Source organism: Paramormyrops kingsleyae, chromosome 7 (genome assembly GCF_048594095.1).
Source record: "Paramormyrops kingsleyae isolate MSU_618 chromosome 7, PKINGS_0.4, whole genome shotgun sequence".
Classification (NCBI taxonomy): Eukaryota; Metazoa; Chordata; class Actinopteri; order Osteoglossiformes; family Mormyridae; genus Paramormyrops; species Paramormyrops kingsleyae.
Genome location: NC_132803.1, coordinates 13,581,899 through 13,609,840, shown reverse-complemented (window position 1 = coordinate 13,609,840; position 27,942 = coordinate 13,581,899). Strand labels below are relative to the sequence as shown.

General features: G+C 40.6%; 1 protein-coding gene across 7 annotated transcripts; it reads left to right on the top strand.

Annotated features, from left to right (window-relative positions):
- Positions 1–1,706: 1,706 nt before the first annotated feature.
- LOC111841802 (NXPE family member 4-like) lies at positions 1,707–27,244 on the top strand. Of its 7 annotated transcripts, none has more exons than XM_023807802.2 (7): positions 1,707–1,796; positions 2,341–2,400; positions 2,653–2,748; positions 21,170–21,861; positions 21,985–22,046; positions 25,008–25,226; positions 25,525–27,244. In XM_023807802.2, the coding sequence occupies exons 1-7, from the start codon at positions 1,785–1,787 to the stop codon at positions 26,094–26,096; spliced, it is 1,713 nt and encodes a 570-aa protein (XP_023663570.2). In that variant the 5' UTR covers positions 1,707–1,784; the 3' UTR covers positions 26,097–27,244. The 7 variants fall into 7 exon arrangements, with proteins under 7 accessions (XP_023663570.2, XP_072570443.1, XP_023663571.2 ...); XM_072714342.1 differs by having other exon boundaries at positions 1,723–1,951; XM_023807803.2 differs by having other exon boundaries at positions 1,725–2,055.
- Positions 27,245–27,942: the final 698 nt, after the last annotated feature.

The window sequence follows — 27,942 nt, the reverse complement described above, 5'->3', positions numbered from 1 at the left end:
CTATATTTCCTGCACCTGTCATAGTCGTCCAAATAACGTCAAAAAAATTACGTTCAAATGTTGAATGTCATATTGACGTGCAAGTTGGGTCATGGATGGACGTTCAAATTGTGGACCTAGTTTGGACGTTGTATAGATGTCCAGAATTGGTCATGGACTGACGGACCTAATATAGACATGATCTGCACGCCTATCCGACGTCCAATGTTTAGTGGGATGTTAACCATGTATTTGCGGTGATTCAATGACAATAAGTCAATGTAGTAATTATTAATCAATGGAACACCCAAACATTAACAGTGATTCAATGTCATATAATCAATATCTATATACATATCTCAAGTAGAGTCTAGAAGCTGAGACAGATTCCGGTAAAATGGGCAAAATGGGTGGATTTTACCTTGCTACCAAGGTGAACAAATAGAGCAGGAAAATTGTGTTTATTATACGTTTGACCTTGGTTTGTTGTTGTTTTGTGACCAATCAGGACTTAGAAGTCCTTATTGGGAATTGGGAGTTATGGTTTATCACCTGGTTGCTCTGTGTGCTCGGGATACTTGGTACCGAGTGCCAGAGTGTGACGGGAGCGCTTTGCTGAAATAAAAGAGATTTTCTTTACTCACCAAACTGAGAGGTCCAGACTTTAATTCTAAGTGACTCTCTGTGTTATCAGAGAGGTTGATTTATAATTTTTCTACTACAGTGGTATCCTGCTCATTCTACCTTTACATTAAAATTCAGTCTATCTTTTGGTGCCCTGTGCTTTTTGTTTTGATTTGAATTGAGTACGTTGTTTAATTGTTACTTTACTTATTTAATACATTCATGAATGTGTGAGTTTTTGTTTTGCTGTGGTCGGATCTTTCAAAATGTAGTAAACTGTTGCAACACGGTAACGTACCGAGGTGAAATCAATTTTAGGTTGGATATTCGACGGATATTCAGATCCACACTCTCCAGACATAGCGGCGGGGCATCACTCACGCTAGCCGGCATAAGGCGGTCGAAAGGCGGCCAGATCAATTCCACAGCCTCGGAGGCGCTCGCGCAACGCTGACTTAGGGACCGTCAACGAATTACTGTCAGAATAATAAAATACTGATTGCTTGCAATAACTTCAATGCAATGGGACCCAGTAACTCCAAAATGAGTGCATATTCTGCAACTACCCGACATGCACAGGACACAGTGAACTTTACTCGTTTTTAACACTTTATTGCATTTTGAAGTATCATTCTAAAAGGGAAAAGTGGGTAAATAGATTTCTTTCAAAAGTTGCTGTGTCCTATAGGCCAAAGGTAGTACTACAATTGGTACTAGGTTTTGGGTCACAGGCTCCTATGGCCTAGGAGCTATTGGAAAAAAAAGGACTAATTGTATAAAAAAGAAATCATATCAAGTAAACAAAGGGTTAAAATCGAATGAAAGTTGCTGTGACCTATAGGCTTGAGGTAGTAGCATAATTTGCACCCATTTGGTTGTCATAAGCTCCCATTGCCTAGAAGCTATTGAAAGAAATCTACTTACCCACTTTTCCCTTTTAGAATGATACTTCAAAATGCAATAAAGTGTTAAAAACGAGTAAAGTTCACTGTGTCCTGTGCATGTCAGGTAGTTGCAGAATATGCACTCATTTTGGAGTTACTGGGTCCCATTGCATTGAAGTTATTGCAAGCAATCAGTATTTTATTATTCTGACAGTAATTCGTTGACGGTCCCTAAATCAGCGGTGCGCGAGCGCCTCCGAGGCTGTGGAATTTATCTGGCCGTCTTTCGACCGCCTTATGCCGGCTAGCGTGAGTGATGCCCCGCCGCTAAGTCTGGAGAGTGCGGATCTGAATATCCAACCTAAAACTGATTTCACCTCGGTCAGAAACGTCGGTGATCAGGGATGCAGACTCAGAGCAAACAACTGCAGGAAATCCGGAGAAACTGGGGTGGATACAGAAAGGTGGCTGGTGGTTGGGCCTGGACTAAATCTTAGTGGGCCGGAGCGATAGCTGTTTAACCGTAACGATTGCACGAGTAGCGTGAAACTCACACAGAATTATAGGCGTAAGTTATCTTAACATCAGTCAACAAATGTAAGAGAAGAAGTTTAAAACTGCTTTAAATTAATAAATGACATCATTTACTTTATCATCATCATTTACCTTTTTCTACCTTTTTCTATTTTTATTTCTTTCTATTTTTACACAGCCACATAAGGGTGATACAGAAATACATTTCACTGCATGTTGTATGTATGTGACAAATAAATCTCTTGACTTGACTTGACTATGTTCATCAAACTATCATACCTGTCAGAATATGCATTCAGAAAAATCGTCTTGGTTTCAGCCCAAAAATATGTTGCGACACGTATCCAACAGCTGCTTATTAAGCATGACTCAGTATCTGGTAAGTTCTCTATCTCATTTAAGTTTGTAATGTTTGTAATGAAGTATATTTGCTGAGCGTAGGTTTTACTGACAGAACAAGAAATACATTGTTATCTATAAATGTACATGAAATTGCCTGTTAATGTGTGGATATTTTCTGGTCATCAATAGGGGCAGATAATGGACGATATACTGTAGCAAAATGTTTAAGGAATACTATGAATTGAGAAATCTAAGCGATACAATTAACTTTGGTTGTGCCGTTTTACAGACCATTACATCGGATATAGCGAATCTGAGACGGAGTGAAAGTCTGAAGAAGTTTTTTATATTCATCTGCATCATTACAGTTGTAATACTGGCTAAGGTAATGACGGTTTTATTATAAGAGGACTAATCTGTTTAATTACAGCCTTCGTTTCAAATGTAAAATTATTATTATTATTACTGTTGTTACTGCTATTGCTGTATATAGCCAACAAGGAACAAAGCGTGCAAGCAAAACAATACGAATATTTTAGCTTTATAGCTGAGCGCGCGTTTTTGTTCTTTGAAACTGTTTTTCACTGAAAATATCTGTATTACTATTTCTAATTAATCTCATTAAAACATCTTTTCGGTGGATATCGAGAAGCCAGAGTTCGCTAGTGCAGTTTCTTTCTGTAATTTCTAGTGATGTCTTAGATCGTTGATTCGGTTAGTATCTTTTAACAAAGAAACAGGATTATAAATAGATTATAAATTTCAGTAACTAGAATTACATTTCTACGATTTTTTTTTACGAAATGTATTGTGGAAAATGATAGTTTATATGTGTAATCGTGATAAAAACACGAGAGGAGATGCATAACAAACGTAAGTTCCGTCCTTACGGACATTACACTGCTAACGAAAGCCTTTTGAGCGCGTCAGTTCCTCCACTAGTTTGGTCTTTGTCAGCATTAGTTGGTCATTTTGTCACACTAGTTTGCCAGTTTGTTATACTAGTTGAACAAAACTCTTACTAGTCACTCTTGTCTGTATGGTGTTTGTCCCATGCAAAACTTAGTTGAAGGAATAGGATGTTGATTGAATTCAGTGTCTGACAATTTTCTGCACTAGTTATCTAGTGAGAGCCAAAATGTGCACTATTTAACTAGCTGGACTATTTTGGTTTTACTAGTCAACTAGTGAGGCTTAAAGTATTTAGTAGTTGAACAACTAAAATGCTCATTACTAAAATGCTAATCCGGAGGCAGGAATCGAACCTATTGGTTCTCTAGCAAAAATCTCTCATAGAGTATACTGCGTGAGAGAGAAAGAAAGAAAAAGAAAGAACGAACTTTATTTATCGTAAAGGAAATTCTTTTGTCATAAATATGCTCAGTGCCAATGGACGAGAAGGGTTCAGCTGCAGACGCCTGTAGAGTGGAGCTCCACCGGAAATACGTCACCTCCACAGGAAATACGTAATTTTAAGGGACTTATGGTGCGTTCGTTTTTCTCTCGGAACTCGGAAATTCCGAGTTGAGTGACATCACGTCCGACAATCTCCCGTTCGAGCTACCCACATCTCGGAACAAACATGGCTGCCTCCATGAACACGTTGCTGTGTGTTGTTGCTTTATATTTTAGCAGATTTGGAGTTTTCCAAATGAAGAAAATGGAGAAATTTAGATTTTTCCGAGAGACAAACAAGAAACACGAACTAGTCAAACCACATTAAAAGCTTTATAAAATATTTTAGTACATTCATAGCGATATTCTTTTTTCGAACAGTAAATAAACTACAAACAAACCAAGTCGCCATGTTGAAATTACGTCACAAGGGCAACTCGGGCAACAAAATCTTATCCGACTTCAACGTCATAAAAGGGGCGTGTTTCCGACGGGAAGTGATGTTTTTCGTGACGTATCGTGACGTTTTCATCCGAGTTCCGACTTGGAGAGAAATAATCGAACGCACCATTAAAGTACCAAACTGTGTGTTACAGCGGAATTTCAGTTGTAAAATTCTCAAAAAGTATGTTTTTGTTCATTTATACGCTAGAGAAATTTATATATATATATATATATATCTGGTCTGATCTAGTTTGTGGAATATATATATTGGTCATAAGATGAGCAGTTATAAACATACCATACATACGCAATTGCTATTATGTTACTTTCCATACACATTACTAATATATATATTGGTCTTGCCTTAACTGTTATAAACATATACTATATACGATTGCTGGAACAGCGCAAATGCGTACGTATTTTATGTGCATTTGCGCTGATATGACAAGAAATTATTGTGCATTTTAACCTGTATATGCTAATTCGTACTTCATTTGCGGTATATAGATTGAAATGCATGGTATTTTCTTGTCATATCAGCGCAAATGCACATAAAATACGTACCCATTTACACTGTCACAGCAATCGATTGCCGCACGTATCGCTTTTAAAGGTGAATGCGTACTTGCGTACCAGTTATCAACATGTAACAATTATATTCAATCAACTGCTAAATTTATTTAGACAGCAACAACAAACAGAATGAAATTAAAAAAAAAAAAAAATCAATCAACACACTCATGTGCCAGTAATTTAATCTTTCTCATAATAGACAGCATTAACCCGGAAGCCCCGCTGGTCAACACAGGCCTGTAAAAATAATTCCATGTCCTCTTGGATCTGAAAACCAAAGAGGAATATCTCCTTGGATTCTATCTTGTCTCTTTTCGCTAACAGAGTGGCAGTTTCCGGTAGAGGTCACGTGTTTCCTGTGGAGCTCCACTTTTTTTTTTTTTTTTTTTTTTTTTTTTTAAATTGCAAGAAAAGACACAATACAAACATATACAAACTCTCATAGAGGAGAATAAAAAAACAAACCAACAAAACGAAACAATGCTAGGGGACAACAAAGACACACATAGAGGAAAAAAAAACAAAAAATCCATGCAAAAAATAAATTAAATAAAAAGGATAGATTTTAAAAATAAATTCTTATTTGAGCACATATCAAACAAAAATCAAAATAGGAGCAACTTAGACATTCGGTGAGGAGCTCCACTTTACGTCCGTAAAGATCATGAGATCCACTTTACGCCCCTTAAAATCACGTATTTCCTGTGGAGGTGACGTATTTCCGGTGGAGCTCCACTCTACAGGCGTCTGCAGCTGGACACTCTTGGCAATGGACTGCAACCTTCTGCCAGAGGGAAGAGTCCAAAAGAGCTTTTGACCAGGGTGAGAGGAATTATTTTTACTCTGTTGGTATTATATTAACCATTTGTATTACAAAACACAAATGAACATACAATACTCTTAAACTGAGCGGCATTAACACAGCAAAACGCGAACTGCAATCAGTGCGATATGTTTATTTTAAATTACCAAAACGCATAAAACTAAACATTTGCTCCGGTTACAAAGCATAGTTGCGGTACGAATGAACTGCATACTTACTCAGCATGCACGCACAACTACACCATAAACCCAACAAAACTTTGTATAACTACAACGTTGAACTCTGCATCCAGCCTAAAGGAAAGCGAAGAAGAGGGAAAAAAAACCAACGTGCGGTCCAATGGCCGAAATAATGCCTGCTCAAAACACTGCACAATTAAACCTCACTTCACAGCCTTTTCTACAGGTATATTAGGCTTACTCACAATAAGTGACACTGTGTCTTGGTTTACTCAGAACACTGAGTTAATAGCTAACACCTCAGAGAAAGATGTTTACTCTCTCAGTTTCTGCTTTATCAGAAATAAACAACAACAACAAGCAAACAAATTTATTTTGTATAGCGCATTATCACAACATTACATTTGTCTCAAAGCGCTTCACAGCATCCCCACGCAAAGCCCCCAGTGAGTAAGCCATAGGCAACAGTGGCAAGGAAAAACTCCCTAGAAGGAAGAAACCTTGGGAGGGACCAGACTGAAAGGGGGAGCCCATCCTCCAGGGGCCAGCAGGGAGAGTCAAATACAGTTAAATCTGAGACACAAACGGGGAGCAGGGGGGAGATGGCAAGCCAGTGCCACCACTGCATATTCATTTCTGGGTGTGTCTAAATCTGAGTTTTCTGAGGCAATCGTAACATGGGTCTTTCTGATATGTCCTGCAATGACAAGCACACTTCAAGTCTATCACAACAGGGCACATTATGAAAACTATTAAAATGACAATGTGAAATTATTAAATATCTTGTGCTGAACTGATAACAGCCCACCACAGTTCAAGCCTCCGAAGTGTAAGCATTGATCTGACCTACATATTATTTAATATTTAAACGCACCTAATAAACATGCCTAAAAGCAAGCTACATACAGTCATGTGAAAAAATTAGAACACCCCATTAAATATTTAGTTCTTTATTAAGAAATATCTGCATATCAATATTAAACTTTCTTTCAAATCATATCTGTAGATAAAGGTGATGTAATTGTATGATCTTCGCAAAAACAAGAAACAAATTCACTTCTTTAACAGAAGAAATTAACTATGATGCCGATTTCCACTCAGGAAAAAGTTAGGACACCCTCACACCCATTACTATTTAAAGTGCCTAGAATTAGATTCTGGTTCACTACATCAGGTGAAAATGACTAGAACATTGTTACAGAGCTTTTTGGTGGAGCCTGTCTTATTTAAACCACATACATTTATTTTGGTTTGCTTTTGATTGTTGAAATGAGTGGCATCACCCTGGTGAGATCCAAAGAGCTCTCTGAGTGTCACGCCCTGCTCGTCCGATCCTCCTGTGTGCCACGCCCCCTCCTTAACCTCATGCGAAATCCCGATTGTTACCAGCTGTTTAGTATTGTTTCCATTAAGTCCTGGTTATTTAGTGCTTCCCCGTGAGTCCTTCCACAGTCCTGTCATTAACGTTTCTAGCCATTGATGTCTGTTTTGTGCTCTGCATCGTACTCTATCCTCATAAAACCCCAAGTTTTTGCGTCGTATCCTGGACTTCCTTCCCGCTGTGATATCACCGGTCATGACACTGAGGCCTTCAGAAAGAAGATTATAGATGCATATAAGTCTGGGAAGGATATAAAGAGATCTAAAGAGAGTTTGGAATCAGCAATTCCACTGTCCAGAAAATAATTTACAAGTGGAGAACATTTAAAACAATTGCCAACATGGTCAGGTCAGGCCATCCTAGCAAGTTCAGCCCAAGAGCAGACTGCAAGATGCTAAAAGAAGTCTCCAAAAATCCTAAAATGTCATAACGGGACATACAGGAAACTCTTGCCACAGTTGATGTCAAGGAACATGTATCTGCCATCAGAAAGACACTGCACAAGTTTGATTTACATGGGTAGTGTGCAAAGAAGAAACCCTTGCTGTCACAAAAATAACAACAAATCAAGAATGAAGTTTGCCAGAGACCACCTAGATAAAGACCAGGGGCCTCATGTATAACAACGTGTGTAGAATTCACACTAAAACATGGCGTACGGACAAAACTAGGAATGTGCGTAAGCAAGAAAAAATCCAGATGCATAAAACTGTGCGTAAGCACAGATCTACGCACATTCCCTTTATAAATCCCAATGAGCGTGAAATTTTACGTACGTGAACGAGCCCACAGCCACTCCCCCGACCCGCCCATATTTATGTATATTTGCATATGTAAATCTGTATAAATGCCCGCTTTGTTCTATGTTTTTCTTAAACAACAATGGACAAACCACGAGGGAAAAAGAAGTATTTCTGCGAGTGCGAAGTGGAGGTCATGTTAACAGAAATCGAGAAAAGAAAAGTGATATTATTTGGTGGTATAAGTGGCATCAGCAATAAACAAAAGTTGACGGAGTGGCACAGCGTGGCGGAGTCAGTTAAAAGTGTTGGTTCCAAAATTCGCACGGTGGCCGAAATTAAAAAGAAGTGGTCGGACATTAAAATCGACGTGAAAAAACGAGCTTTCTATTTACATAAGCAAATTCGTTCTCTGAAGCAATGTGCGCGCAGTCGATAGCTTCGTCTACGTTGGGAAAACTGGACATCGCTGCAAATTGCACTTTAATATTTACCTGTTCAACCACAGTGTAAGGAAATTTTATATATCTGGGCAAGGGCGTAACTTTGGCTGGAACATTGGGGGGGCGGGGGGTGGAAGTCTCCACCCATGACAGGGGAAACATGATTATTGGGGGGAGGTGGTCATGACCCCCCTGGAAATTACGCCCATGTATCTGGGTGACAAGCAGATTTTGCCGTCCCATACAACACCGGCATGGCGCGACTCAGTGTTGACTGAGAAATACCCGATCAGTCTGCAAGTTCTCGCTGAAAAGCACCTGTGGCTAAGAACCCGCGAGTGGACAGAACTTGTAAAGGAACAGGTAGCCTATAGCGCAATTCCTCATCGTCTGCTTTTGTTATGCTGGCCCCAGTTTAGCACACAGCTCCAAAAGGATTGCTCTTGGAAATCTGAATCGACTAAGAAGCCAGTCATCATCATGGGCCAGGAAATCAGTATATGATCCCTGAATACGAGCTCTATTCTGACTCTTCCATTTGCAATGTCCTCTAACAATGCAAGAGCAGCCATGGTTGGAATATTTTTTGTCTTTCCCTGCACTGTTTTATTGTCACAGATTGATTACGATCAGGTGACCGATGGCCAAATAATTTCGGTGTATTTCAATGCGAGTCTGACACAGTGAAACTGCAGTAGCACTCTTTTGCCAGTAGGTGCCTCCATTTTGCCAAATCGAGCAGAAACTTGCGTACGCCTTGTCTGGGGTTGCTGTGAGAATGTGCGTGGCGGTACGCCAAGTTTAGTTTTTATACATCTCGACGTGAGCGTGGAAACGGGCGTGCGCAACATTTTCGTGCGTAAGCACCGTTTATACATGAGGCCCCAGGACTTTAGGAACAATGTGCTGTGGAAAGATCAATTTAAAATTGAATTTTTTGGATATAGTAACAGAAGACATGTTTGGTGTAAACCAAAGACAGATTTTGAACAGAAGATCCTCATACCAGCTGTGAAGCATGGGGGTGGAAATGTCATGGTTTGAGGCTGCTTTGCTGCAGCAAGACCTGGCCAACTAACCATCATATAATCCACTATGAATTCTTCATTGTATCCGAGGGTGCTTGAGGACAATGTGAGATCATCTGTCCAGAAGTTGAAACTGAAGTGGGGGTGGACCATGCAATATGACAATGACCAAAACATTCCAGTAAATTTACCAAGAAATGGCTTAGAAGAAAGAAATAGAGTTCTGGAATAGCCAAGTCAAAGCCCGGATCTGAATCTTACTGCGATGCTGTGGGGTGATTTGAAACGGGCCGTGCACACAAGACATCTTTCAAACATCACACAGCTTAAAGAATTATGCATTGGAGAGTGGGGAAAACTTTCTGCCAGCGAGTTCAGAGATTGATATATGGTTTCGGAAAAATTGGTTATTTCAACCAAGGAGGACATACTAGCTGTAGGGTGTCCTAACTTTTTCCTCAGTAGGAACTGGCATCTTAGTGAATTTCTTTTGTTAAATAAGTGACTTTGTTTCTTGTTTACTCCGGTTTCCCCCCACAGTCCAAAGACATGCTGAGGCTAATTGGCGTTGCTAAATTGCCCTTAGGTGTGCATGTGTGACTGAATGGTGTGTGAGTGTGCCCTGCGATGGGCTGGCCCCCCATCCAGGGTTGTTCCCTGCCTCGTGCCCATTGCTTCCCGGATAGGCTCCGGACCCCCGCGACCCAGTAGGATAAGCGGGTTGGACAATGGATGGATGGATGGATGTTTCTTGTTTTTGCATAGGTGATGCAATTACATCACCTTTATCTACAAATATAATTTGAAAGATTTTATATTATTATGACATTAATATTTCTTAAAGTACTAAATATTTAATGGGTGTCCTAACTTTTTCACACGACTGTAGATATTTGGTAATTTATTTATGTAGGATACAAAACTAAATCTAGGAAACTGCAACCAAGGTGAAATTAAGAATAAAGTCAGGAGGAAAAGGGCTGTCTTCCACAAATGGAAAATAACTAATGATTTCAAAATAAAGCAGGAGTATCTTCGTCTATAGGTTGAGTTAAAAAATAACATTAGACTCACTAAGAGGAATGTAGAAAGGAAGATTGCATTGGAGGCTAAGGATGACATTAAAAGTTTTTTCCAATATTTTAACTTCAAAAGAGCTCTAAAAGCTGAAATCACTAATTTGTAGGAAAGTAAGGGCTTTGTAACTGAAAATGAAGTTGATATAGTAATTGAGTTTAATGATTATTTTACATGGGTGTTCACAGTCGAGAACACAAGTAACCTACCGCCATTTAGTACAAAGCTATAATCCAAGTGAAAATGGTAGATTACCTGGATTCAAATAACATTTAGTTATTCCTTCACATATGGATTGCTGCTAATGTACAGTGCTATGTTACGTGTATAGCCAAATTTACCGATGTTAATGCCATACGGTACATTATGCATTATGTTAGTGTGCTTAGCCACAATCGTCAATGAAAGCACTGCAATAATTTATTTTACCTGTTTGTTTTAGAATCATACATACATACATACTGACCAATCACATTCTTGTGATGTCAGGCAAAAGGAACAGTACTAGAAGTGTGGCCCTTTGCAGTCTTGCTGCTCGCTGATCACACACTTTTTCAAAAAGATTTTTTAAATATAGTTTTGCTGTCTATTATTAAATAAATTTAATTTAGTCCTGTTGTTTTGCTAGGTTTAACTCTAGCTAGCTAATTTACAGAGAACGGCAAACCATAGCTTCTAACAGCTAGAGCGGAACTCCCATATCCCCCATTTTAGTAACCGCAGTTTCACTTATCTGCTATTTACAGAAACAGTTTTTGATTGTATGCCAAGTGAGTGCAGGCTGTTAGCAGGTTAGTATCCGCATTAGGCAGCAGGGCCGTGCAGAGACGTTTAAAGAGGCGGGTGCTCAAAGTTAAAAAAGATAGAACAGGCTGAATAACAACAACTCACATTCATGACGAATCTAATATGGAATTATGTGGATATCCATATTAGATCGTTTTTAGTGAAATAAAAGCCCTCCAGAAAAGAAGGGAAAAGTCCTGTAACTTACTTTAAAACAAAACATGTTCCCTAAAACGGTGGACAGAGCTACAGACCCCCTTGTAACACCCTTACCCAGTTAGCTAGCAGTTAATGACCACCACTACTTGTGCAGTTCATAAAAGGACAGGTAATGCTTGTCGCGCTGTTGCACAAACAGCACGCTCATTTATTTAAATTCATTTGTTGTTATAGACTATAGTGTGCGCTGTACACCCTATTTACTGTTTTGTTGCAGTCTGCACCTTCCAATTAATTTGCCTGCTTCTCCTCCAGCTCCGCACCACCCAGCCTGCAGAAAATGCGCGTGCACTTTGCGAGCTCGTACCCGGCTCGTAACGAGCGCGCTCTGCCCTCAAGGGCGAGCATTGGTTAATGGCAGTCATGTGACTGATGCAAGCCAGATCCTTTTATTTAGCAAAATTGAGATTAATAGTTACATTTTATTGTTGAGGGGCAAAGACAGGGCTCCATACGCACATACACATTAAAAAAAAAAAAAACCCAAGAAAAGGGCACTTGACGCATCCTAGAGGAAAGGGGCGGGTGCTCAAGCACCCTCCGCCCCCCTCTGCACGTGCCTGTTAGGCAGTAATAATAAAGTATTTTGTACATTATTATACAGTACTGTACTCTCTTGAATGAAAGAGATTTTGAGGTTTTAGCCTAATTCTCAAATACAATATAGCAATAAAAAATATCATCAAAGGATGACTAAAATGATGAATTGGTCGTCATGAAAATCATTCTTGTTATACCCCTCAAAGGACAAAGGAACAATGAAAAAACATTGTACGTGTGGAAGATAAAAATATCACTACTACTATTATTTCTAATTGACCGACCCTTGTTCCTTACTGAAATACTTGTTGAAGTTCTTGAAAAATAATTAAAGTTGAGACTTCTTACGGTAGTTTCTTTAATAGGCAGGAAAGAAGCAAAAGCAACAGTGTACCCAACCGAAAGTGGTGACACACCAAATGAACAAAAACAATAGTTTATATACCTTTTTCAAGCTTCCCAAAGAAACGTATTGACTATTTTTGTAGAAAAAACAAATCACCTATCAAAATGCTCATCAGTTGTGATTGGTTATTACTTCAAGAGGTATGTCAATTATAATTTGTTGCTACCTCAAAAGGCACATGACTTGCAATAAAAAGAAAAACACCCATACCAGTTATGACTGGTTTACCCCTGCTCACTCCATCCTGAGATCATCACGTAACTGTAAATCCCCATCAGTGTACTTTGCTCATCACAGCACAATCTGCACTGCCTAATATGTTCCTCATCTTGCTCGAGGTTTGTCACAGAGCCCATCCCCTATTGAATCTATGCCCCCATGGTTCAGTACTATTCCTACTACTATTATCTTGTCCCTTATGCATACAAAATCTGTATTAACACAGTTTTTCATTTTGCAATACATGAGCATGACTTCCTCTTTTTGCAACAAATTATTCCCTGTTCAACCCAGGCCCCTTCTTTTATCACATTCTCCTCCTTTGCAGATGTCTTCTTGTCAACCAAGCCCTCCTCCTAACCAACTTTGTGTGTCTTATAACCTCACCCACTTATTACTAATGTCAGTAGAAGTGAAAGTTAACCAGAAGTTCCTTATTTGTCTCTATTTTTGCTAACTTCCTCTGTCGGTGACACCAACACCTCGCGGCTTGACTCAGCCCTTGGACGATAAGCTCACACATATTGCATACTTAGCAGGCAGCATGTCACACAATTCTCTTCATGCCTAAGGTCTAAGACATAGACAGTGTTGTAATATTTAGCTCAGGTAAATTTTAATATCTCCACCAATATGTATTGAAATTAAATTTTAATTAATTATTATTTAATGATGATCATTAACTAATTGTTATGCCGAATGGTTGGTTCCTTCAAACCCAGTTGCGAATCCCCGTGAGTGTTAATGTGAGACTTAAATGGGATTCACTAATTACCAGCATCGCTCAGTAACCGGGGTTAGAAGGCTCGTCCAGCGAGCTGCATCACCAGGTAATGTAAACGAATGGTACTGAAGCTCACGGCCGTGGATAGAGAGTCTCGCGATATTTCAGGCGTTTAATTGTTACTCTACTTATTTAATACATTCATGAATGTGTGAGTTTTTGTTTTGCTGTGGTCGGATCTTTCAAAATGTAGTAAACCGTTGCAACACAGAAACGTCGGTGATCAGAGATGCAGACTCAGAGCAAACAACTGCAGGAAATCTGGAGAAACTGGGGCGGATACAGAAAGGTGGCTGGTGGTTGGGCCTGGACTAAATCTGAGTGGGCCGGAGCGATAGCTGTTTAACCGTAACGATTGCACGAGTAGCGTGAAACTCACACAGAATTATAGGCGTAAGTTATCTTAACATCAGTCAACAAATGTAAGAGAAGAAGTTTAAAACTGCTTTAAATTATTAAATGACATCATTTACTATGTTCATCAAACTATCACACCTGTCAGAATATGCATTCAGAAAAATCGTCTTGGTTTCAGCCCAAAAATATGTTGTGACATATTTTGGATATAGTAACAGAAGACATGTTTGGTGTAAACCAAAGGCTGATTTTGAACAGAAGATCCTCATACCAGCTGTGAAGCATAGGGGTGGAAATGTCATGGTTTGAGGCTGCTTTGCTGCAGCAAGACCTGGCATAACCATCATATAATCCACTATGAATTCTTCATTGTATCAGAGGGTGCTCGAGGACAATGTGAGATCATCTGTCCAGAAGTTGAAACTGAAGTGGGGGTGGACCATGCAATATGACAATGACCAAAACATTCCAGTAAATTTACCAAGAAATGGCTTAGAAGAAAGAAATAGAGAGTTCTGGAATAGCCAAGTCAAAACCCGGATCTGAATCTTACTGCGATGCTGTGGGGTGATTTGAAATGGGCCGTGCACACGAGACATCTTTCAAACATCACACAGCTTAAAGAATTATGCATTGGAGAGTGGGAAAAACTTTCTGCCAGCGAGTTCAGAGATTGATATATGGTTTCGGAAAAATTGGTTATTTCAACCAAGGAGGACATACTAGCTGTAGGGTGTCCTAACTTTTTCCTCAGTAGGAACTGGCATCTTAGTGAATTTCTTTTGTTAAATAAGTGACTTTGTTTCTTGTTTTTGCATAGGTGATGCAATTACATCACCTTTATCTACAAATATATTTTGAAAGATTTTATCTTCAAATCTGGAGGCAGATTTCAGCAATCTTGTGTCTTATGTAGGGCTGCAACTAATGATTATTTTGATAATCGATTAATCTGTCGATTATTTTTTCGATTACTCAGCCTGGAATGTCTTCTGGTATTTCTTCTCCATCAGGCTGGTGATATACGTCCTTGAGGGAAGAGTATAACCAGGGTTGAAGGTATTTATCATTTTTCTGAATCCTTCATCCTCCACCATTGATAATGGCCTCATGTCTGTTACCAGCATATTTATGATACCATGAGTGAGAACAGCTGCTTCCTGTGGTGTGCAGATCTTCCTCAAAACATAGTCACAAATGCTGGGCTGTTTTTTTTCCAAAGGTGAGATACAGCACAGAAGCACAGTAAATAAAACATATATAATCTTTTCAAGTTAATGACTGCTGATCTAACAAAATGGACATTGGGAGATGCTGCCAAGTGCTGAGAATAAAAGGGAAGTGCAATCAATATACTATTTGTCCAGATAGTACTAGAGTTGTAGTCAAGACAACCTAAACCGAGACCAAGTCCTGACTGAGACCTGAGTGTGTCCAGACCGAGACAAGACGAAGACTCTAAAGGGCCACGGCAGGGACTGAAGATTAGTAAATGTAGCCTACACAGGGGCGCCGTAAGGGGGAGGAAAGCTAGGACGATTCCAAGGGCCCCTGAGTGACAGGGGCCCTAAAAAATTAGGAAAATAACTGGATTGGTTTGGACTGGGGGGCCTAATATGATATGCTTTCATGGGGCCCAAAATCTCTAGCAACGCCCCTGAGCCTACATAATATAATAATTGAAATATTTTAAATAAGATGAACATCAATGGTTGATTTTTTTCCAAGTAAAATGAAAATAAATAAATGCAGCACTTGAACCTAAACGTGCAGCTCTGCAAGGTTTTTGGAAACTTTCTAAACATTTCTAATTTAGTCCAAATCATGGTGCTTTACATAGTGTATTCAGTACTCCAGTTTTTAATGTAAAAGCACAGACTACCGCTGCTGCTACTAAGAATATTATTAAATAACTCTCTAATGTTATTTAATGTTGATACACATACATGACGAGGGGAGAGAGCACGCGAGCGAGTGTGTCTGCATTTATTACAGACAAACAAAATAAACATTTATTGGGAAAAAAAGCCTTTTCTGCATTTTACGCTAAAAATGTGCCGGCTTGCGATCTCGTGAAACGTCATAGACTTTAGTGACTGAACGCCGCAAATAAGACGATTGGTGAGGAAAAACCTGTGAACGACAGGCGGCAAATTTCGTTTTAAAACCTGTCCGGTTGTGTGCGCATACTACAGTGATGAACTGTAAATTAGATAAATAACATAAGGCTATTTAGTTTAATAAAAGGACAAGGTATAGACCTGTTCTATAGGGAAGGTAGCCTTGAATGACTTCTGTTGTGATCTGGCGCTATATAGAAAATAAAATTAACTTGAAGCACCACCCTAATAGAATGGTAGGGTAAACACTTTGTGGTATATGTAGCCACATTTGATAATAGCCGATTGTGTTGACATCTTTCCCAGACAACCACGACTGCGTGTGTGAAGGAGCGGGTAACTGGGTCGGCAGTAAAGTCATTGGTTGCACTTGAAGACTTTGATGACACCAAGGTGGGTGGTGTAGCAGATTCTGAACTAGCGGCTCAGCAGCTACAGCGGGATCTTGATTTAATTAGTGACTGGGCCGATACCTGGCAGATGAAATTTAACATAGACAAATTACTCCATGTAGGGAGCAGAAATATAAAGTACAGGTATTTTATGGGACCTACTGAAATAAAGGTAGCTGATTATGAGAAAGACCTTGGTGTGTATGTTGATGCTTCCATGTCTCATTCTCGCCAGTGCGGGGAAGCAATAAAAAAGGCCAACAGGATGTTGGGGTATATCTCCAGGTGTGTGGAGTTTAAGTCAAGGGAGGTAATGCTAAGATTATACAATTCCTTGGTGAGACCTCACCTAGAATATTGTGTGCAGGTTTGGTCACCATATCTTAAAAAGGACATTGCGGCCTTAGAAAAGGTGCAGCGTAGGGCCACAAGAATGATTCCTGGTCTTAGAGGAATGTCATACGAAGAAAGGTTAGTTGAGCTAAATCTGTTCAGCCTCAAGCAAAGGAGACTGAGGGGGGACATGATCCAGGTCTCCTTTAAATCAGAGCTAGATAAGATTTTAACAACTCTGAGCTATTATTTAAGTTCTCCCCAAGCGAGCTCGATGGGCCGAATGGCCTCCTCTCGTTTGTATAGTTCTTATGTTCTTATGTTCTAAGTGAGAAGTTATCCAATCCAACAGTAAATGGCTCATTAATAAGAATATTCTCAGAGTTGTGGTCTCGGCTGGTCTCGAAATAAAATCCGGAGCCCATGACAAGAACGAATACAAATACGACTGATTCAAAGGCAAGATCGAGACCTTCAAAAACTGGTCTTGAGTACTACAACATTTGATATTACAGTGGTACCTCAGAACTAGAATTTAATCCGTTCAGGACTCCGGATCGAATCCTGAAAAGTTCGAGTTGTGATCGAATTTTTCCCATGAGAAATAATGGAAAACCAATTAATTGGTTCCCGGCCCCAAAAAATGACACCTAAACTATGTTTTTTTTTTTAGCATTCAAACACAAAATAAACGGGATAAAACAAGAAGAGCATATACTGTACTAAACAAATCTAAGCACATTTATCAAAACAGTAACTTGTAAAGTAAGAAAATGAATGTATCCAAACAATGTGTAAAGTTAAAAAAAAAAAACGTGTCCTGCCCCAATCGTCCACTCCTTCCGTGTGCCATGCCCCCTCGTTAACCCGTGTGGAGTCCCAGTTTGATCAGCTGTTTATGGTTCTTGTCATTAGTTCCTTGTATTTCGTCCGCGTTTCAGTTTGTTTCCCCAGTCCGGTCATTGTATTGTCCGTCTGCGTTTTGCCTGCCTTACCTGTAATTAAAACCTGACGTCTGCGCCTTTGTCTCTGCACAACCATATTATTATAATTAAACGTACTAATGGTTTATTATTAATATTAAAATAATGAATAAGAAATCTTTATTTTTAAATGTATTTTATTATATAATAATAATTACTGTTATTGTCCATTGTTGTCTAAATGTATTTTTACTGTCTAAATATATGTATTCAGCTAGTGTAAACATGCACGATGCTATCACAGCCAATGCGAGGCTGAGACTGAAGCATTACCCTATGTTTCCGCTGAGAGACGTGCTGTGTGACTCATTTCCCCGTGTGTACAAGTTATCTTAGGTCAGCGTTCACGGTTTGACTTCTGAGATTCAGATCGAGTTCTAGGTAAAAAAAAAAAAATTTCGAACTGGTTGGTTCGACTTTTAAGAAATTCGAGTTATAATGAGTTCAAGAACTGAGGTACCACTGTACTTGTCTGGCTAGTAGGGATGCCCTGGAATATGAATTTATTATTCAGAAATGCACATATAATGCATTGTAAACATATTATTTCTGCCCGATGTTTTTCTAACTAGTTATTCCATTTGTTACAAATGATTTAAAAGTGATGGCTGTTCTATATATTCTGTACTTGACCCACCAAGGTGGCGCACAACAGGCAGCGCGCTGAGACCTGACCTTTCCTGGCCGTCACTCTGGGAAACTTGCATGGAGAAGGAAGTCTCAGTGTCGTGTAGATTTCACTCAAACCGCTAAACCTATACATCACTTCTCATTTTTAGCTGTATGTGTTAATTCCTTCCATTAAAAAAGTCGTTATATTGATGATAAGATTAAAAAAAAAAAAAGTTTTATACAACGTGTTGTATTTCAGTCAGTATTTACCGTGTGTCTGTCGGGCAGTAATAATTGGAGTTGAACCAATTAAGACCTTGAAAAGTCTTAAATTTAAGTTTACTAGGTCTTAATTTTTTGAGGTCGTTCAAAGTGGGTCCCCCTTATCCGTAGTTTTGTTTACGTTTAGTCTGAAAATATTAAATGGAAAATTCCAGAAATTATTCATAAATTTTTAATTGTGCACCATTCTGATTAGTGTGACGAAATCTCACACTGTCCCGTCCAGGACGTAAATCATCCAGGAAGTGAATACATTACCTGCCTATTAGTCATTTAGTAAACATTGCGTATCAGATCGACTGTTATGGCAATGGTTGTGTTTTTTTTATATTAAAAAACAATACTTGTGAAGGGTGAGTTACAGTACAATAATATATTTTTTTTGAGAAAGACCACATTCACATAACTTTTATCCCAGTATTTTGTTATAAATGTTCTATTGTTGTTAAACTCTTATTGTCCCTAATTTATAAGAAACTTTATCCACATCAGATATACCATGTCAGATGCGCCGAGAGGCAACACAGGTATTCCATACCTGGTTCCTTCGGTACCTCGGTGGCTTGAACAGCAAGTCAGTATGTGCAGCTCCATCCCAAACATAAGCACGGCTGGTGTGCACTATGCGGAGATCTGGGGGGGTGAAGAGGGTTGTGCAGGTCTTTACAATGCTCAGCTGCTTACAGACCTCACCAAACACCTCTGCCTCAAAGTTCCATCCCTGGTCACTCTGTAGAAAGTGGCAGAAGAACTGCCTATTGAGCTTTTCGGCTGTGGTTGCTCTGCTGTGGTGGGGAACCATGTTACCCTTGGGCCAGTTGGTGAAGTCGTGCATGGCCATGAGTATGTAGCAATTCCCAGTATCGCCACAGAGGAAGTGACTCAGGATGGCTGGGTGACTCAGCTACTTGGGACTAGTGGCTTGGACCCTTCGGGGGGGTGCACATGTCACAAAAGGGTGCTATAGTTCTGTGTCCTGATTGCTGCCAAGCTAATAGAAGTGGCAATGCAGTTTCCCCAAAGGCACAATGCTCAGTTCTCAGGTTCCCTCTCTGGTTCACTGATGCTTCCTTCCGGCATGATTTTGAAATTTTTGCTCATTGAAATCATTGAATTAAGTTTTTGCCCAATAAATAACACATTCACTTACTGACTGGCCACATGTTTTCAGACTAAGATGAATACTAAACTTTGAATTTAAATCTAGACAGAATTTAGCAAGGTGGTGTTATGATCAAGTCCAAATAGTATGGGTACAGCACAACTGGCTTATTGTGATGGTCATGTTTTCAACACCATTTAACTGTCTGAGGCTGTTACAGTGAAAATGCAGAAAACAAAACCTCAAACAACCTCATCTGACGCCTAGTTTTCCAACTCAACATCTTTAGTTCCATAAAACACATTTTTCTGCCACAGCATTGGAAGGAAGAGTAGTAGCATTGATTATTATCCCTGGCAAACTGTGCAAAAATTGTATTTATTTGACGTTTCATAGACCCTCCCACCTCGTGTGGGTTACAGTCCCCCACGATCTGGGAAAAAAGAAATTGCTCCCCTTGGTGAACAAATCGAAGTGAAAACATGCAAGAAATGTGAGATACAAAGACCACCATGAGATCACTGCAAGATATCATGTGAGAGGCTGTCGTAAACATACTTGGTGTCCTCCAGTCCAGCACTGAACATGTATTTTACATTTTTATGAGTTACAGTCAAACCTCGGATTGCGAGTAACTTGGTTTGCGAGTGTTTTGCATTTATTTTTAATAAATTTTGACTTGATAAACGAGCGAGGTCTTGCAATACGAGTATTACGTATACGCTTTGTCTGCCGAGCGTCACATGATCATAACTGAGCCGATGGTTCTTCTCTCTCTCTCGCTGTGGGATTGTGGGTAATTGATTCCCATGCTTGGTCTCAGTCGGCGTGCCTCACTCGTATAGTCAAAATTTAGTAGAAAAGCAACACCCGAATAAGGTGTGAGTGATGTATCTATTTAATGACAATGCAATGTCCACATTTCCACGGAATCGAAAAGGAGGCAAAAGCGGCTGTCATCAGATAGGTTCCTTGTTAAAGTCGCACAAAAAGAAAAAGATTTCAGTGAGCTAACAGATTCCATTAGTTATACTGAAAGTCGTCCTACAAAATAATCCTCCTCTTCTCCTCTCTCTCATCTCTCTCACCCCATCCACGATTCATTTCAAAGGTAGAGTGCAGGTTAATTTGTTTTATGTATTTTTACTTTATATTTGATGTTAATAATTTTTATATGAATATTTTTATGTTGTGGAACAAATCATCTGAGTTTCCATTGTTTCTGATGGGAAAATTCGCTTTGATATACAAGTGCTTTGGATTACGAGCACATTTCCAGAAAAAATTGTGCTCGCAACCCGAGGTTTTACTGTACTTAACTTCTTGCATGTCATTTCCTGGCCTTCACGTGTTGTGTGGCTTTTGCAAAATGCTTTTAAAAAATCCTATTTAATTTCTCATGCCGATACTCCAATGTATATCGAAATCATGATGGGGAAAGTTGCCATGCAGAGGGGTCGACTGTACAAATACAATATTCATCCACCATCCAAACACTTATTCTGTACTGGCAGTGCATTGGCTGTGATGGGCTGGAACATGAAAAGGATAAACAACCGATTTTCTATTATTTTTGCAACTGTAGAGAAACTTAACAAGCAACTTCATCTCCCACCTACAATCAAGCATCGCAAGTGTTCCACATCCGGAGATGACTGTAGAGGATGTGATGCTCTCCCTCCAGTGGGATCTCCCTCCAACATCTGTCTGGGAGTCTGTCCAGAACACCTCCAGTCCTGCTTGGAGTACGGTCAGTCTAGAGCATCTCCAAGCCCAGTACTGTATGGGAGACACCTTAGATGTGCGTGTGGACATGCGGGACCACAGTGGGAGGCCCAAGACTCATGGAGGAGACTTCATATTGGCCCGGATTCACTCCCCCAAACTACAGGCCTCCGCCGCAGGAGCCGTCACTGACCTCCGCAACGGCTCCTACCGTGTCCGCTTCACCCTGCTCTGGCCTGGGGAGGTGCAAGTCTCTGTGCTCCTCATGCACTCCTCTGAGGCGGTGCAGGCCCTGTGGAGGTCCAGGCAGCTCAACTACAACAAGATCACACACAAAGGAAACTTTGTCAAAGGGAGCAAAACTGAGACGTCTGAGTGCGGCTTCCAGCTGAACGCGAGTAAATCCCTGTGCGAGTACAAAGACGAGAGGGACGGAGAATCCTACGCCTGTTACACACCCCCAACCCTGCCCTGTCACTCGATTGACACCATGTCTTCATTCAACACTCCAGGATCTGCACTCACTAAGGAGGAAGCTTCTCTACTGACCGGGTAAAACAGACTCTGCGTAGATGTCAAGAGAATGACTGTGCTTGTTGCTTCCAGAGCAATTTGCTCCAAGGCTGAATGTATTTTTGCCTTCAATTCATGGCTGCTATACATTTTTTCTTTTAGGAATCACATCGGGGTGAAGATAAAGAACAAATTTGGTAACGTGGATGTCAAAAATTGCTGCGGTAAATGCCAGTTTTTGTTATCTTTATTTCTGCTCATGCTGTTTCCGACATATCACATATATATATATTTCAATAGATTTCAATATTCAATAGATTCATTTCCCCATGGTAACTTTGTGGGCAGTGGTGGCTTGATGGTTAGGGAAACGCACTTGTAATTGAAAGATTGCTGGTTCGAATCCCTGACTGGCAAAGCACCACTGAGGTGCCCTGAGCAAGGTACCGCCCCCAAGCAGTGCTCCCCGGGCACTGAATTAGCTGCCCCCTGCTATGTCACAAAAGTCACATATGGGTTAAATGCAGGGGACACATTTCGTTGTTGTGTACTGTGTGCTGTGGTGCGTTAACAATGACCACTGACAGGGGTGGGTGTGCCTGGTGGCTCTCAGGACGTCCACCCCCCGGGTGGGGGTTCTGGGGCGGGCAGGTCTCCCCGGGGCTGGTGGGGCCCGAGCTCCGGGCTCTATCCGTGCCTGCGTGGCCCGCCCCCCAGGGGGGGGGGCTGGTGTGCTGCCGCCTGTGGCTGTGGGGTTCCTGGCTCATGCACACGCACACACTTTCACATCCACACACATACAAATAGAACACGCACACACATACGCATGCACGTGCGGGCGCACGCACACACAAGAGAGCCTAGGGCTTTCTTGCCCTACTTTATCCCTCTCTCTCCTTGTCTGGGTGTGTGTGTGTGTGTGTGTGTGTGTGTGGCTTCCATCCTTTCTTCTCAGATGCAGATACTGGTGCGGCGATAACCAGACTGTGTTCCTGTTGGTCTGCTTATGTATCTTTTTCTTTGGTATTAATGTATTTAACTCCAGAAGCAGATACTGGCACATGCGTATTCCCTGTCATAATGGTACCATTGCTTTCTTTTTTTCTTCTGTCTCTCTCCTCTTTCTCTTCCTCTCTCTATCTCCTCTACCTCAGTAAACTTTCCCTGTCAGCTCCGTCTTTGTGGCGCAATAATCTAAAACGGCGAATAAAGAGTATACCTCAAGTAACAAGAGGAGCTTAATTCGAAGCTCCACTTGGCAAAATAAAAGTGTTGGCACAATAAAGCACCCAGACTAACATCCTGCTGCGAAACTGCCGGACACGACAGGGGGAAAACAAAAAAAACAATGACCACTGATCACTAAATTCTAATATATATTTTGGTGTGTGTATGTGAATAATATATTTACTTTTGCAAGCTGCAGCCTGGTTCTTCCTTGTTTCTCATTAATGAAGGGCTTCTTCCTTGCTTTATGGGACTTCAGTCCTGCTTCTAGGAGCCTGATATGAACTGTCTTAGCAGTGCACTTCACACCTGCACTTAATGTTTCCCATTCCTTTTGAAGGTCATTTGATGTCATCCTATGATTCATGAAAAACTGTCAGATAAGTTGTTGGTCATCGCTTCCTCACTTTACCTGACTGGTTTCTGGTTGTTCCCAGTGTCTCCTGCTTCACCTTACTCTTGTGTACTGCTGTACACACACACACACACACACACACACTATATTGCCAAAAGAATTGGGACACCCCTCCAAATCATTGAATTCAGGTGTTACAATCACTTCCATTGCCAGAGGTGTATAAAATCAAGCACCTAGGCATGCAGACTGCTTCTACAAACACTTGCGAAAGAATGGGTCACTCTCAGGAGCTCAGTGAATTCAAGTGTGGTACCGTGATAGGATGGCACCTGTGCAATAAGTTCATTTGTGAACTAACAGTCAACTGTTAGTGGCATTATAACAAAGTGGAAGCATTTGGGAACAACAGCAACTCAGCCACAAAGTTGCAGGCCACGGGTAATCACAGAGCGGGGACAATGCATGCTGAGGCACACAGTGTGCAGAAGTCACCAACTGTCTGCAGAGTCAGTAGCTACAGACCTCCAAACTTTGTGTGGCCTTCAGATTAGCAAAAGAACAGTACATAGAGAACTTCATGGAATGGGTTCCATGGCCGAGCAGCTGCCTCCAAGCCTTACATCACCAAGAACAATGCAAAGCGTCAGATGCAGTGATGTAAAGCACACTGCCACTGGACTCTAGAGCAGTGGAGACATGTTCTCTGAATTGACAAATCATGCTTCTCTGTCTGGTAATTTGATGGACGTGTCTGGGTTTGGTGATTGCCAGAAGGACGGTATTTGCCTGACTGCATTGTGCCAAGTGTAAAGTTTAGTGGAGAGGGGATTATTGTGTGGGGTTGTTTTTCAGGGTTGGGCTTGGCACCTTAGTTCCAGTGAAAGGAACTCTTAATGCTGTAGCATTCAAAGCCATTTTGCAGAATTCCATGCTCCCAACTTTGTGGGAAGTTTGGGGATGGCCCCTTCCTGGTCCAACATGACTGCGTACCAGTACACAAAGCAAGGTGCATAAGGACATGGATGAGCAGACCTGGTATGGCCTGTACAGAACACTGACCTCAACATCTTTGGGATGAATTGAAGTGAAGACTGTGAGCCAGACCTTCTCATCCAACATCAGTGCCTGACCTCACAAATGCTCTCCCGGAAGAATGGTCAAAAATTCCCGTAAACACACTCCTAAACCTAGTGGACAGCCTTCCCAGAGTTGAAGCTGTTTTAGCTGCAAAGGGTGGGCCAACTCCATATTAAAGCCTATGTATTAAGAATGGGATGTCATTAAAGTCCATGTGTGTGTAAAGGGAGGTGTCCCAATACTTTTGGCAATATTGTGTATATAGTTAGTTTTTGCAGTTGATGTAGTGAATGTATAAAGGAAATTGTAAAGGATTTTCAATAACATTTTTGCTTAATGAAAATTGTTTTCCTCAAATGGTAATTTTATAGTATAAATAGTTATACTTGCCTGAAAAATAATTTATCCTCAAGGATTAAGAAATTGCTGTTGCTAATTGGTTTACACAAACTGACAAAGCCATAGTTTGACAACCTGAAACTGTATCAAGTGTTATCTGCATTCTCTCTCACCCTGTCTCTAGTTATTCCCAACAGCAGAGGTAGGGATTGCATCCAGAGAATCAATCCCAGCATCCCAAGTGGGTTTTTCTGGAGAAACCAGTGGTCTTCCTTGTACTATCAAACTGGCAGCTTCTTCACTTTGAAGTCCATCAACAGCTGCCTGAAAGGAAAGACACTCTATCTTATGGGAGACTCTACAGTTCGCCAGTGGATTGAGTATTTGATTACAATACAAAAAGGTAAGAAATTGTGGATGTTCTACCTGTATCATCATGGGGTTTCTTCTGGGTATTCTGGTTTTCCCCCATAGTCCAAAAATATGCTGAAGTCAATTCGTGTTACCTAATTGTCTGTAGGTGTGCATGCATGAGTGAATGGTATGTGAGTGTGCCCTGAAAAAAAACTTAAAAATGCTGCTGCTATCTCTGAGTATCTCTGACAATTACATTGTACCTTGTAAATATCTATCAGAGACTCATGTTCAGTTTTTTTGTCATGATGCTGTTGCAAATGTGTTTTTTCTCCTTTAATTTATAGAGTTTCAGTCAATTTTAAACTCTGTTAAAGGCATTTCCTCCATTAAGTTTGTGAACCCTAAGGGAGAGTACAGCATCCAGTGGAAAGTACACAACTATCCTTGGATAACTGCCCATAAAAGCAAACTCAGTGAATCTTCCTATATTTCCCGGGATTTGGATACTATCGGAGCAGAGGGAGAGGACACAGTGGTGGTGATCGGAGTGGGCCAGCACTTCCGGGCCTACCCCCTGGAGCTCTTTATCCGCAGGTTGCTGAGCCTGCGGGGGGCCATCCAGAGGCTGCAGGCCCGCAGTCCCGGGACCCGCATCTTCATCAAGCTGGAGAACACCAGGGAGCTCTCCTCAGAACCAGAACGCTTCAGCGACTGGCACGGACACCTGCAGAACCTGGCTCAGAGGAAGGTGTTCGGGGACCTGGAGGTGGGGTTTGTGGATGCCTGGGAGATGACAGTGGCTGCCAACACCTTTGTCACCCACCCCAACCCAACATTCATTGCCAGTGAGGTGGCGGAGTTTCTGTCCCGTCTCTGTCATATTGCCCAGGGTACCAGTGCCAGGCCGAAGTCATAGAACAAATTCTGCTAATCATTCTTCATAATTTTGGGTATAACTCTGTCTTAACTCTCTTTTTATAGAAAACTCTTTTTGTTTGTTTTTTTGAACTGTCACCTAAATGTGCAAGTGTCAACAACATACTTCTTCTCTGGTACAGAATAGTAAGATGGACTGGCAAAGGAAACTGGGAAAATTCCAGCAGACTCCAAGGGGTAAAATAGAAAAATAGCAAGTTGGACACATTTGACCAGGGCTGGCCTGTTGTATAGACACCTAGGGCACTATTTGATTACAGGGCATAAAGGGGTGAGTGAAAACAATCTGAAGAATTACCTGCTTCCATAATGCTACAGGTATTTGCACTAGTTTTCATATTTCAATACAGTGGTACCTCAGTTCTTGATCTCATTGATAGACAGTACTGTAACAGTAATTATTATTATATAATAAAATACATTTAAAAATAAAGATTTCTTATGAATTATTTTAATATTAATAATAAACCATTAATACATTGAATTATAATAATATTGTTGTGCCGAGCGAGGACGGAATGGAGTGAAAGGCACAGACATCAGGGTATCGAGGAATACGGGGTTTAATTACAGGTAAGGCAGGCAAAACGCAGACGGACAATACAATGACCAGAAACAAACTGAAACGCGGACGAAATACAGAGGACTAATGACAACAAGCAGAAACAGCTGATCACACGGGGATTCCACACAGGGTTAACGAGGGGGCGTGGCGCATGGAAGGAGCAGATGATCGGGGCAGGACACATTGTTTGGATATATTTATATTCTTACTTTAAAAATTACTGTTTTGATGTGTTTAGTACAATATATGCTCTTGTTTTATCTGGTTCATTTTGTATTTAAATGCTAAAAAAACATATTTAGGTGTAATTTTTTCGGGCCGGGAACCAAATTATTGGTTTTCCATTATTTCTTATGGGGAAAATTCAATCAGAACTCGAACTTTTTAGGACTCTATCCGGAGTTCTGAATGGATTAAGTTTGAGTTCTGAGTTAACACTGTACTTTTCTTTTGAAATAGATGCATGCTGGCTAGTTACCAGTTAGAGACCCAGTGCTACTGAAATGGAATTGTGGTAGAAAAATTATAAATCAAGCACTTAGAATAAAAGTCTGGACCTCTTAGTTTGGTGAGTAAAGAAAATCTCTTTTATTCCAGCAAGTTCAGCAAAGCGCTCCCATCACACTCTGGCCCTTGGTACCAAGTCACCCCCGGCACACAGAGCAACCAGTAGATAAACCATAACTCCCAGGACTTCTAAGTCCTGATTGGTCACAAAACATCAACAAACTAAGCTGAAACGTATAACAAACACAATTCTCCTGCTCCATTGGTTCACTTTGGTAGCAAGGTAAAGTCCACCCATTGTACGGAACTTACTGGAGACAGCCTCGGCTTCTAGACTCTACATGAGATATGTATATAGATATTAATTATATGACATTGAATCACATTGAACACTTTGGGTGTTCCATTGATTAATGATTAACACATTGACATATTGTCCCTGAATCACTGAAAATACATGGTTAACATATGATTAGTATGATTAACATTAGTATGATTAACATGATGCGATCAATTGCGTAACATACTGTATATATTGACTACTACAACTATTTTATTAAGCTATAACTCTTTGTGCACCAGTTGGGGCGGCTTCGAGTCTCTTCCTGCAAGTGGTTTCTCCCCCCCTTTGCCCCACTGTCTGCCTCTCCAAGGTCCGAGCTTCTGCAGAGGCAACTGCAGGCAGCTATCACAAAGCGAGGTCACACAGTATTCAAAACAATCTCTTCTTGCCTAAGGCCTAAAACATACAGTA

Coding starts and splice junctions, on each gene's coding strand:
- LOC111841802 (XM_072714342.1), top strand. CDS start 1,892: ATGCAGACTCAGAGCAAACAACTGCAGGAAATCCGGAGAAACTGGGGT. Junction 2,401..2,652: donor TAAGCATGACTCAGTATCTG/GTAAGTTCTCTA, acceptor GCCGTTTTACAG/ACCATTACATCGGATATAGC. Junction 21,862..21,984: donor GAAGCTTCTCTACTGACCGG/GTAAAACAGACT, acceptor TTTTTCTTTTAG/GAATCACATCGGGGTGAAGA.